Below are 13218 nucleotides of genomic sequence, written 5' to 3' on the forward strand. Positions count from 1 at the left end.
AGCACCACCTTTATCTGAGACGGCTCTGCGGGAAGGGGTCTTGGAGCCTGGAACACCAGCCCACACTCCTTTAACTGAGGCCTCTGGGCCTCACAGAGGGCCGGGAGTTAGAAAGGAGGCCGGAGAGTCCTTGCTGCCCCCCTGGGGAGAGAGGAAGTTCCCCAGCTGCTCCCAGGCCCAGGAGGAGCTGGGCCAGTACTAGTAGGGTCCTGGCCCCTGAGGCAGCAGCGGCCATGTCACGACCAGGCCAGGGGGTGATGATGCCCGTGAACGGGCTGGGCTTCCCACCGCAGAACGTGGCCCGGGTGGTGGTGTGGGAGTGGCTGAATGAGCACAGCCGCTGGCGGCCCTACACAGCCACCGTGTGCCACCACATCGAGAACGTGCTCAAGGAGGATGCCCGTGGTTCTGTGGTCCTGGGGCAAGTGGACGCCCAGCTGGTGCCCTACATCATCGACCTGCAGTCCATGCACCAGTTTCGCCAGGACACAGGTGAGTGGACTCGCTACCCTCCCCACCCCACCACCACCACCACCACCACAATACCGCCTTTCTTTTCATGGCGGGATGCTGAAATGCCCCGCCCCCGGCATCCCTGAACAGGGAGCACAGAACTGCGGAAGACCAATCTGCTGATCCGACCCCCTCCCCCTAAAAGGGACAGTCTAGCAAAGTCCTGTTGAAGACCTGGGTTCCGATCCAGCCTCTCATATTAGGAGTGGGGCTGTCGGCAAGTTACATCACCTCTCTGAGCCTCAGTCTCCTCATCTGCAAGATGGATGGGTCAGTGTCTCTCACAGCTGTGTGAGGATCCAATAAAATTGTGCTCACTGAGCAAAGAACCTAGAAGATCATTAGCGCTCAATCATCATAGTAAAAAGGCTTTTCATGCACTTCCTCATTTGATTTTTTCCAACTGTTACAGCCAGTCTTACTATTATGTTAGTGATAGTAGTGGTAGTAGTAGCCATCCCATTATACAGATGAAGAAACTGAGTCTCATAGAAGTTGAGTGATTTAAACTTAAAGCTGGGATTTAAGCCCAATTGATTTCCAGAACTGAAACTCTTAACTGGTATCTTATATTGGCTCTAAGTATTGGTATTGTTGGGGTGATGTGATGGTGGTTGTAATGATGGGGGCGGTGAGGGTGTTGGTGGTGTTGATGGTGGGGGGGGTAATGATGGAGAAGATAGTGTCAGTGGTAGTATTGTGGAATTTGTGGTGGTGGTGTTGATGGTTGTGTTGGTGGTGGTCTTGGGAGTGGTGTGATGGTAATGATGGAGAGGATGAGGTCGGTGGCAGTCTTGGTGCTGTGTGATAGGTGATGATGGTGATAAAAATGGGGAGGTCCCACTCTCAGCATTTTTGTTTGCCACCACTGCGGCGATCTCCCTGAGTCATTGTTGCCTGGTGGTCTCTACGACAAGCTTGGTGGGCAGTGGGGAATGGTGAGGTCCTGCTTCATGGAAGCTGCCAAGGAATCCTTGGCACGTTCACCCCCAAGGACCAGCTGATGGAGGTTTGAGGGAATTACAGTGAATCCTTAGATAACAAAACTGCATGTAACAACCTTGGGGACAGTAGGACACTTTCCTTCTCTCTTAGAGCTGGGCTGTCCAATATGGTAGCCACTAAGCCCATGTGGCAATTTAAATTTACATTTAATTAAAATTAAGTAAAATTTAATTCCTCGGTCTCCCTAGCCACATTTCAAGTGCTCAATAGCCGCATGTGTCTTGTGGCTACTGTATTGGACAGCATAGATCCAGAACATCACCATCACCAAAGAAAGTTCTAGTGGATAGCTCTGCTCTAGAACATTGCTTGGTGCCTACAGGGTGGTCAGCAAGTGTGGAAACACAGGCAAAATCATAACAGATGGTTTGTTGATGTTACTTTTCAGTACGTCTGTGTTCCAAAACACCAGGTATTGGCAGCAGTCGCTGGTGGTACCAATCGTTCATTCATGCCATCGATTTACTGACCTCCTGTTGGTGTCAGACCCCGTGCTAAGCCCTAGAATACTGCAAGGAGCAAGACAGCCAAGGTCAGGGAATTCCCTGGTGGTCCAGGGGTCAGGACTTGGCGCTTTCACTGCCGTGGCCCCGGTTCAATCCCTGGTCAAGGAACTAAGATCCTGCAAGCCACGCAGCACGGCCAAAAAGAAAAAAAAAGACAGCCAGGGTCCTTAGGAGAGGTCTATTTGTGGAGGACCTATGCTGGAGATTCCAATGTAGTCGGCAAGTAAGCAAACACATAACCACACAGATAATCAGTTGCAGGTCTGAGAACATGAAATAAACTTGGTCTAGGAGTGGTCAAGAAGGCTAATCTGAGGAAGTCAGGTTTGAATAGAAATCTAAAGAATGAGTGTGGGAGACAGGGTTCCCAGCAGAGGGAACAGCCAGTGCAAAGGCCCTGTGGTGGGAAGGAGCAGAGTACGTTCAAATCCATTGCGTTTGGAGGGCAGTGGATGAGGGGAAGGTGGTACACGATGAGGCTGGGGCAGGGACCAGACATACAGCACTGGACAGCCAAGAAAAGGGCTTTGGATTTTATCCTGAGAGTAGAGGAAGTCACCATTGAGTCCTGGTGCCAATTCTTCCAGAGAGGCAGTCACTGATGGCGAATTGCTAGGCGTCCCCTGCCCCATTCTCTCTGGTTTATCCTGGAACTGTCTCTGGTGGAGGGCAGGGGTCTGACAGCAGAAGCAGTGTGTTTTCTCCTTGGCTCGGTGGTCTGCATTCTATAGGTTCAAAGCTATTGCGGGGGGGGGGCGGGGGCGGATTTTCCAGGGCGTGACTTATGGTCCTCAGAAGCAGCGAAAGCCCCACCCGAGGTTGCCAACTTGGCCACTTTGCCTTTGATCTCCACACTCCTGTTCGGGGCTCCTTTTCTATCCCCACACCCCCACTTGGGCTCCTAATGCCCCAAACTCCCTCCATTCCCCCTTTCAGCAGGTCCCTTACTCTCAAGGGCACCCCTCTTATGGGTCAGCCTCGCTGGATCCCCCAGAAGTTCAGCTTCAGTCGTCTTCCCACTGCCCCCTCCGGGAGCTGCTCACTCCACACCTGCCCTGTTTGCCGGAAAAGGGAAAAAAAAATACTCATCCCTCCAAAGGCCCCTGGGAGCTTGCCAAGACCCCCCAGCAAGGGAGGAAGGCCTGGAAACCTATAGGGCCAGCAGGGGACCTAGGATGCCTGGAAAACTGCTAGAGGGAGGGACAAGATGTCTCCCACCAGACATGTTATAATGTGATCGCCCACTTCTCCCAGGAGCAATACAAAGTCAAGGAAGGACATCTTGTCCTCATAGTTAATGGTCCAGGAAAGAGCCTCAAGCAGGCGTTGTCACCCGTCCAGACCTCAGTTTCCACAGCTATGAAATGGGCAAGAGTATCGCTTTGCTAGCAGGACTGTTGAGTTGATGGAGAGAACCACACATGTTATTTTATCCCATAGACCTTAACTAATTACCCACATGTGCCTAGCATGTGCTGAACACTACAGATGCATGAAAGATGAGTCGGAGATCCTAAATCTTGAAGATCATGGTACACAGACACACACACACACAAACAATATAAAGTTGTGAGACCCAAAGCTCACGTGCATGTACTGAAATGAACACAACCTCTCTCTAGATTTTCTAATTGTAAAATTCTTGACCGGTTCATTGCAGCTGAACTTTAGGGTTTTGTGGGAGGTAGCAGCATGCCCCAGCACCCTGACTTTGGAGCTGCAGACTTTCTGATAAGGTCAGATAGTAAATAGTTTAGCCTCTGTGGGCCCTACAGTCTCTATTGTTAACTGCTGCTATAGCTTAACTCTCCCGCTGTAGTTTGAAAGCAGCCAGACAGTATGCAAATGAATGAATGCGTCTGTGTTCTGATAAAACTAGTTGCAGCCACTGACATTTGAATTTCCTATCATTTTCACGGGTCATGAAATCTTTTTTTTTTCCCAACCATTTGAAAATGTAAAAACCACTCAGCTCGTGAGCTGTGCAAAAGCAGGCAGCGGGTGGATTTGACCCCCGGGCTGCAGTTCACCAACCCCTGCCCTAATACATTCTTAACCTGCCCGTGGGATAGGAGAGCAGTGGTGCCATGGGATGCCCAGCGTGGCCTATACAGAAATACTCGCCTCGTGGCATGTGCCGAGGTGCACACGTGTGTGCATACACACACACAGCACCAATCTGCTCGACCCACAAATGCCCTGTCCATATGCCTGTCACGCGGCCAGCGGAAGAAAGCCCAGATGTCAGGCTTGGACCACAAGGGAAGGGCCAGGCCTGGTCCCATGGGGGCTGCTGTTTGTTCAGCTGGTGCCCCATCACCTCTCCCCTGCTGGGCTGTTTTCATCACTCTCTACAGGGAGTGAGGTTCCCTTTGAAGCCCAGCAGGTCTGAAACCCAAGTGGCAGGGATGCTGTGACCCTGGTGTTCCTTTCACAGGCATATGACCTAACCAATTCCTAGGCAATTTCCAGATTTCTCCATGAGCTCACATGGCTGGGGGCAGGGGGAGGGCCACCTTTCGGACGGACTGGTGACTCCCATTCTCTTCTCCCACTGCTGCTGGGGGCACTTATGGCTGCCTTCTGCCCATTCTGTAGATGGGACAGCTGAGGCTCGGTGAGGCCAGGCTGGGGACCATCCACAACTGCTGTCCCCACGACTCAAAGCACAGCTGTGCCTGGCACTCCCAAGCTGTCAGGCTGGAGTCACAGGTGGCGGCTGGTTTCAGCATCTTCCAAGCCTACATCATCCCTTCTCTGGGTAGCTGGGGCTCTACTCAGCCCTGGTGCCCTTATGGGAACATCCTGTCTGAAGACACACTTAGGCTGTTGGAGACCAGGTGGGGCCACCCAGTGGGAAGAGCAGCCATCACTGGGGAAGGCACCGCCAGAATTTAGACTCCTAGGCAGGTCGTTATATCGATGGAGAGACAGAGGCCCAGAGAGGGTGAGTGACTTGCCCAAAGTCACACAGTCGATCACTCTTCTGGAACCCAGGCCTCTCAGACAGGTCTCAAGGTGGAGAATAAGGTGACATTCAACCAGCCAGCTGAGAGAGTCCGCTCCCCCTTCTCCCTTGAGAGCTCTGACTTGTTGCCAGATTCTGCACCAAAGCGGGAACAGCCTGTGCAACCCCAGAGGCCTCCAGGGCCCAGCTACCCGGTTACAGGACCCCTTGGGACCCTCTCACAGACAACCTGGAGGGCCCCAAGGGGCTGGGCCTGACACCAGGGACAAGAAGGGCGATGTGCGTTTGGACTGGGTGGGGTCCGTCCACTGGTGGCCGCAGGTCCAACTAGTCCATACGTGGGTGTCTCCCACCACCACCTGTCACACTGCCTGCATCTCCACCCTTACAGATCCATCCTTTTGCCTCTGGCTGCTTGTCTGGTTCCTGGAGTCTCTTCTGGTACCATAAATTCATCATCACTTTTATTGGACAGTCATTGGTGCCTGCTCAGTACCAGGCCCTGGGCTGGTTCCTAGGAACTCAGAAAGAAGGACAAGACCCCTGCCAAACTGATTTCAGGGTCTAGTGAAAGCAAAGACAAATATCAATACATATCATGGGAATGGCAGTTGAACTCCCAGATTCAGATATAGATCTGAATTCCAGCCTGGCCCCTTGCTGGCTGTGTGACCATGCGCAAGCCCCTTAACCTCTCTGAACCTCAGATTCCTGCTCTGTAAAATGGGAATAAGAATAGTTCCTACGTGAGAGGATTATTACCGTGAGGACTGAATGAGGTAATGCAGGTAAAAGCATGGAGAATATTACTTTGCTCATAGTACTCACGTTGAAGTAGGAAAAAGACCTAAATACCTCATAGGAGAGGTACAGGTTGCCCTTGGCCAAGTGATGTGGGCAGTGTGTGCCTGGGGCCTCTGAGACGGAGGACTTTCTGGAGGAGGAATCCTCCAAGACTCTGTATGGTTTGAGGAACACTTCTGGCTAGAGGAAACCCAGGCCTGAGTGGAAAACGGAGGCAGTGACAGAAGTGGGAAGAGGTAAGGAGAGGAAGCGAGGCCTCTTGAGTCCCACCGGGCATGGCCGGGCTGCCAGCTGTCACCCTTTAGCGGCCAGGCCCCAGGGGACCCAGAGTCACACTGCAGGACCAGCCTCGTTCATCATGGGCCCTTGGAGGCCAGAGCTGAAGCAGGCTGGGCAGGGGCTGACGCAGGCCCTTCCTGACCCATTTTATATCTAGCAAAGGTGAGGCTCAGAGGGTGGGGAGCCACCTGCCCAAGCCAGGAAGAGATGGATCGGAGATTCAGATCTAGGTGGTCTGCAGCGCCCGCCCTGCGCCAGGCCTGGCTGCCCCAGCACCTTGGACAGCGCCGCCCCACGGCTGGACCACTCCTGTGGGGTGTGGGTGTGAGAGATCCTGGGTCAAACCCTCCTCAGAGCCTCTCCTCTCTCCTCTCGGTGTACCCTGCCTCTGCTGCTCCCCCCTCCATCCTTTCCTGCTCTCTCCAACCCACCCCCACTCCTCATCGGTCCAAGGGAGCGAGGGTCTGACCTAGAGATGAAGGAGGTGATGGAAGCTGTGATGCGGAAGTGTGGGGCTGGAGCAGGAGCGGTGATGGGGAAGGTGATGAGAGCCGTGGAGCGGGGAGGGGCCGGGGAGGCGATGGGGACTCTGACTGGAGCTGTTGATGGTGGGGTGGAGCTGGGGGTGTGATAAAGGGGGCCGTGATGGGGAGGGTAATAACGGCTGTGATGGAGGGTAGCGAAGAAGGTGATAAGGAGTGCAAGGGGAGGCATGGGGGTTCTACAGAGGGGGTGATGGGGGATGTGATGGGAGGGTAATGAGGAGGGGCCAGGATGGGGAGGTGATGGGGCAGGACTGGTCACAGCGGAGCTGCCCATTCAGGCTGTGGGCAGGGGGATCCCTAGTTCCCTCCTCAGTGTGGTATGTTCAGGGTATGGAAGGTGCCCAGGGCCCTCCCACGCCTCCCTCCCCCCACATCTGTGTCTCCCTGGGCCTCCCTCCTTCCTCTCACTCCTGCATCACACCCAGTGGTAGCCACTCTGCAGGACAGCCTCCAGGTCCCAAGACTGTTGCCCCCTCCATGAGTCCCCCTGGCCTCCCAGTCCACAAAGGCACCCCACCAGCCACCAGCTGCCCTTGGCTGATACCAGCTGAGAGCAAGGGGCCCCAAATCTGGAACTGGCTGCCTCAGGGAGCCTTGCTGGTGAGGCCCAGCCTCTGGATTCCCTCCTTCGCAGCTCTCTGGTAACTGTGGGGTGGGGTGAGGGTATGAGGGGGTGCTGGCTTTTGACTTTGGGTAAACCACACTCTCTCCATGAGCCTCAGTTTCCTCCTCTGTAATATGGGCCCAACAGGACTATCTCATGGGATTGTGGTATTAATTTGTTCATTCATTCAGCAGCAATTTAATGAGCACCTACTATGGGCCAGACACCGTCCTAGGCACTAGGGATGCAGCAGTGAACAGGACAGATACAAATCGCTGCCCTCAAAGCCCTTGTGTTTTGGTAGGGGTGATGGGCATGATACAGGAGGCCAGACACCGAGGAGGTCTGGGATATGGGGCTGTTCCTGATCTTTGGGCTCCAGGAGCAGGGAGGCTGGAGACTGAGTCTCCCCCAGGTCCTGTGTAGCTGCATCCTTGCTCTGTTACCCTGGCCAAGCACATCTCCCTCTCTGGGCTCCTCCCATCGTCCCTCTGGAGCTGCTCCAGGCTGCCACCTCCACCTGCCTGAATAGCAGTGGCAGGCGGGTGATGGGCGATGGGAAGGAGTCTGGCACTGGGCCGTGGAGCTAAACGCCCTGAAATGCAGAACAAAGGAGGAAGCAATCAAAGAAGGCAGCGCTGGTGACCGGGACAGTCCTGCCAGCAGCTGCAGCGTAGCCACCTCTTCTGCCGGTGACAGGCTGGGCCCCGCCGCCACTGAGCCTTTGTCCCTCTCCTGCCCACTGCAAGCAGGGTTCACCTGAAATTGCACATTCTGGAGCTCTCCCCAGGTTCCTCTCTTCTAGGGAACAAAGGTTCATTCATGCCAAGGTGTTAGTCACCTGGGGCTGTGAAAATAAGAGTCAAGGAGCCTGGGGTCCACATCTATCTCTAAGTTGTAGGTGATTTGGACAAAGCCGCTTTCGCTTTCTGGGTTCCAATTTCCCCATCTAGAAAGAGGCTGAAAATTCAGATGCTTCCAGGGCCCAGGCAGCCAGTAGAAGTGTGTGCAGTGGCTGGGAAGGTAACGGCATTCAACTGTTGTTCTCTAGTACCTGGTACACAGTAGGCACTCAGTAAATACTTGAAAACATGAATGGAGTGACTGTGACTCAGCTTCTGCTAACTGTTGCCAAGAAGACCAATCCTTGGGGCTGCCTCTTTGGATACTTGGTGATTTTTGAAATCCAGACTTGAGTGAGTCCACCCCAGTTTTTAAATGCCTGGTCATTATGTTTACAAGATGTAAATAGCGTGGCGCCCAAGACAAAATCAAATTCACCCTCAACTTGCAGTCTCCAGCCTAGTCATTTGTAGTCCTCAGGTAGGTTCACTTGTGTGTATTTGGTCATTCATTCATTCACCCACTCATTCATTCATTTAGCTAGCATTTTCCAAGTACCTACTTCCCTGTGCTCCTGGCTATGAAGGGATGCTAAGGTGGCTGAAAGCCAGCCCAACCTTTGAGAGGCTTCCAAGTTGGAGGGAACAGACACCTCAACACTTAGTGAGCTCTGTGCTTTAATGGTGGTACTGTAGGTGGAAGGTGCTATGTGAGTCCCAAGGAGGGAGTGATCCTCCCTGAGGATGGCAGAGAAGATTTTAAGAGGACAGTGCTTGAGCTGAACCATGACAAGTGTGTAGGAACTCGGCAGGGAGGGAAGTGGGGTGGTGTGGGTTGAAGGACATTCCAGACAGAGGGAACAGCACGTGCAAATACACAGAGGCATAGCCATGCGTGATGTGTTCAGAGAATAACTAGAAGTTTGGTGTCGTTAGAGTGTGAGGCTATGCGGACAGCTTGTAATGGGCCTTGAAGATGAGCTAAAGAGCTTAGACTGATTCCTTCCTAAGGGCACTAGGGAGCTATTGATGGCTGCTGGGCAGAGGAGTGATGTGGTCAGACTTGAGTTTGTGAAAGATCCTCTGGCTGCCTTGGGAGAATGCAGTACAGGGTGCGAAAGGTGGAACCTGGGACATACGACGGAGGCTGCTGCAGTAGTCTAGGCAAGCAGTCATGGGGCTTGGACCAGGGTGGTGGCAGTGGAAGGGGGGGAGAAGTTCAAATCTGGCTGGGTTGAATCCTGGCTTAATAACTTAGCTGTGTGATTTGGGTAAATCACTTCACCTCTCTGTTTTGGCAATTGTACAAGGCAATGGTAATAATGGTACCTGTTCTGTAGAGTGTCATGTGGATTAAGAATTAACATGTGGGGCTTCCCTGGTGGCGCAGTGGTTGAGAGTCCGCCTGCCGATGCAGGGGACACGGGTTCGTGCCCCGGTCCGGGAGGATCCCACATGCCGCGGAACGGCTGGGCCCCTGAACCATGGCCGCTGAGCCTGCGCGTCCGGAGCCTGTGCTCCGCAGCGGGAGAGGCCACAACAGTGAGAGGCCCGCGTACCGCAAAAAAAATTTTTTTTAAAAGAATTAACATGTGAAACACTTAGCGCAGTACCTGGCACAGAGCAGACCCTCTGTGAGTGTTTACCATCATGATGAGGAGGAGGAGGAGGATGTCTGTTTCACAGATGAGGAAGCAGAGGCTTGGCAGGATCGGGGCAGCTGCCCAACACCACTGAGGGCTCCAGGAGACTCTGCTTCTTCTGCTTCCTACCCTCTCATTTCCGTCTCTCAGCTGCTGCTGCCGTGCCTGGGGGTCTGAACCCGAGTGTGTTGGAAGCCAGGTGACTGGGAAGCCACACACACAGCCCATAAAGTGGGCAAAGCCAGCTTGCAGCTGCCAGCAGCCTCCAGAGCGAGGGCCTTTTGAAACCAATTTGAAGGTGGTAGCCTCTCCGAGTGCCGTGCAGCCCCTCAGCCTTCCCCAGGCAGGGCTGGGGACCCCCTCCCCTCTCCTGCCCAGCCGCCAGCAGACCCTGGGGAGCCTGGGCCAGCTTCAAATGTGCAGAAACCGCTAATGGGCCGTGGCTCTGTTGACAAGTCCCCTGGGAGAGTCTGGAGGGAAACAGAACACCGCGGGATTATTGATCACAGGGCGGGAGGGAGAGGGAGGTGCCCCGGGTCCACAGACGGCAGTTCGAATCCCAGCCCAGCCACCACCCACAGGTGGACCTCCAAGTCCTCCCAAGGAGCCTCAGTTTCCCCATCTGCCAAATGGGGCTAACAGTAGTGCACAAAACCTCTAGAGCTATTGCGAGGACTGGAGGGTGCACATAAGCCCTTAGCACAGTAGCTGGCACAGAAGAATTCGATGAAGCAGGATGATTATTGTTATTGCTGTCAGGGGGTTGGCCAGCCACGCAGATAATCAGTCGAGGGGTTAAGGGAGAGGGCCGCTATTCCAGAAGGCCATATAACAGTCTGGGTTTGAACCTCAGCTGTGTCCCTTAATTACCGTGTAACCTCCATGCCTCAGTTTCCTCCCCTGGAACGTGGGCTAGTACAAGTGGAGCAGTGAAGGGAACATCTGGAACCGGGTGGCCTTGGGATGGCTTCTGGCTGGACCACTTCCTTGCAGATAACCTTGGACATGTTCCTACCCTGCTCTGTGCCTCTATTTCCTTGCCTCTAAAATGGGATGGTGAATTCCCTGGCGGTCCAGTGGCTAAGACTCGGCGCTTTCACTGCCAGGGCCTAAGTTCCATCCCTTGTCAGGGAACTAAGATCCCTCAAGCTCCACAGCGCGGCCAAAAAAACATAAAATAAAATGGGATGGTAATATCCCTACCTCATAGGGCCATTGTGAGGATTAAATGACTTCACATGAGCCTGGGCCACAGAAGTGTGTTCTCTGAGCGAGAATGAAGGTTATGATGACTTCTGGGTTGGGGGAGGAATCAGGAAACTACCCCATTGGGGCCTGGCATCCAGTGGGTGTTGAACTCATGCTTAACCCACTGCCCAACCCCCAGTCACAGGCCTCAGCCAGCAGCGGGACTCCCCCCACCTGACAGGATGTCCCATGACTGCCTCCCACGGGCCCCCCTTCCCGTCAGGGTCTGGGTGCCCCCAAACTGAGGTCACTTCCCTCCGGGAAGCCACCCCCAGAGGGAGTGGTTTGTTGCTGAGCCTTGGGACTGGCTCAGCCCAGGGAGGAACACTTTGGAGACTAGAGGGGCAGACAGGAGGGCTCAGAACCCTCCCGTCTCTCTACAGAGTCAGCTTTTTCTTAAAGCCAAAAGCTGGAGGGCTGAGACACCCACACACCCCGCCTTCAGGCAGAGGGGTCAGATCAGGACCACGTTCTCCAGCCAGAAACCTCTCACGGTGAAACAACTGAGGGCAAAGCTGAGGTAGTGAGTTCCCCGTCGCTGGAGGTATCCTAGGCTGGGCTACCACTTGGCTGAGTTAAACCCCTTAGAACCAGTCTAACCTGGCCTTCCCTTTGCTCTGTGAATAAAGCATTATCCCCAACCCTCCCAAGATTTCACTCTTCTGGGACCTCAGCTGTCTCCTGTAAAACGGGAATAATTCTGGTCCCTCCCTAGAAGGAACCGTGTGAGGATAAAATGAGTTAATGCAAGGAAAGTGCTGAACACAGCCTCTGGCACATAGTGGGGACTCAGTAAACGTTAGCTTTATTGGTATTGCTGTAGCTGCTGTCTCCCCACCCCCGCCCCCCGTCCCCCGTCCCCCGTCCCCCATCCCCCGTCCCCCCCCTCTGCTTCTCCCTGTTTCCTGGCCTAGCTCTCTCGTTCTCCCTGACTGTCCCTGACTATCTCAGTCTCTAGGCTTCAGGATTCTGTTTCTTTGTTTTAATATTTATTTATTTATGTATTTATTCTGGTTGCACTGGGTCTTAGTTGCGGCATGCCGGATCTAGTTCCCCGACCAGGGATCGAACCCGGGCCCCCTGCACTGGGAGCATAGAGTCTTACCCACTGGACCACCAGGGAAGTCCCAGGATTCTGTTTCTTTAAGTCTCTCTGCCCCCCACTCTCCTGTATCTGCCTTAGCATTTCCCATTTTGATCTCGGCCCTCTGTGCATGTGTGTCTCTCTGTCTCTGTGCCTCTCTCTCCCTCTTTTTTTTTTTTTTCAAGATTTTTTTTTATGTGGACCATTTTTTTAAAGTCTTTATTGAATTTGTTACAATATTGTTTCTGTTTTATGCTTTGGTTTTTTTGGCTGCGAGGCATGTGGGATCTTAGCTCCCTGACCAGGGATCGAACCCGCACCCTCTGCATTGGAAAGTGAAGTCTTAACCACTGGACCGCCAGGGAAGTCCCCTCTCTCCCTGTCTCTTGCTCCCCCCACCTGTGTCTTGATCTCTCTTTGGTTGTCTCTGCCCCAGGCATGAACTGGTCACTGGCTGCAGTGGCCGCAGCCGTCCCCACACCCGGTCTCCAGGGGCCCAGCTCCTGCAATCCTCCAGCTGACATTTGGCCAAAGCCCCTTTCCCCTCAGTTCAGCTGGAACAAGATTGGAATTTTTCAACCAAACATTCCTAAGAAACGAAGGAGTGGGTAGGGGGGACAGGGAACAAAAGCAGACACAGAAACAGGCCCAGAAATAGTACGTGCTTGACACAGGTTCCTAACTGCCATGGGGACACAGACCAGTGGTGGCCAGTGCAGCTGGGTACCCGTGAGGCCACAGAAGGGGAGTAGACACAGCAGAGCCGGTCCATGTTAGAAAGACCAGCCGTGCATCCAGGCCACCAGTCTGAGGCCCTTCCCATCTCCCAGGCTGAGGAACCTCCAGCCTCATCTTAGACCCATTGTTCTGGCCGAAAATCTAGGCCAGGGCCACTGGGGAAGAGAAAGAGTGTTTCCGCTGCTGCTCCCTTGGAAATCTGGAGATCGCAGCCCAGGCAGGTCACCAGGGAACCAGCTGGCCCCCCTCGGCCTGGTCCACGGCCAGCGTGAGCTGGGAGGTGGACGGACAGGCAGGCAGGCAGCACTGGGCGCTTCAGGGTGCAGGGCCCAGCGGGGAGGACGGCAGCTGCCCTAATTACTCCAGCTCGCCAGGTTCCGATCTCGTTTGAAAAGGACTCCAGGGACGCAGCCTTTAATAACTACCAGTAAACAGGCAG

The 13218-nt window shown here is 54.0% G+C and overlaps 1 protein-coding gene across 1 annotated transcript in view; it reads left to right on the forward strand.

Moving 5' to 3' along the window:
* Nucleotides 1-233: 233 nt before the first annotated feature.
* Nucleotides 234-13218, forward strand: part of DTX1 (deltex E3 ubiquitin ligase 1) — a gene marked incomplete at both ends in the record, with an annotated part of 35236 nt that continues 22251 nt past the window's right edge. The window contains one exon of the mRNA XM_079717669.1: nucleotides 234-492. Coding sequence (XP_079573795.1) covers nucleotides 234-492 — 259 coding nt within the window. The remainder of the gene's footprint in view (nucleotides 493-13218) is intronic.

Source organism: Hyperoodon ampullatus (assembly GCF_949752795.1).
Source record: "Hyperoodon ampullatus genome assembly, chromosome: 13".
In the NCBI taxonomy this organism is placed as follows: Eukaryota; Metazoa; Chordata; class Mammalia; order Artiodactyla; family Ziphiidae; genus Hyperoodon; species Hyperoodon ampullatus.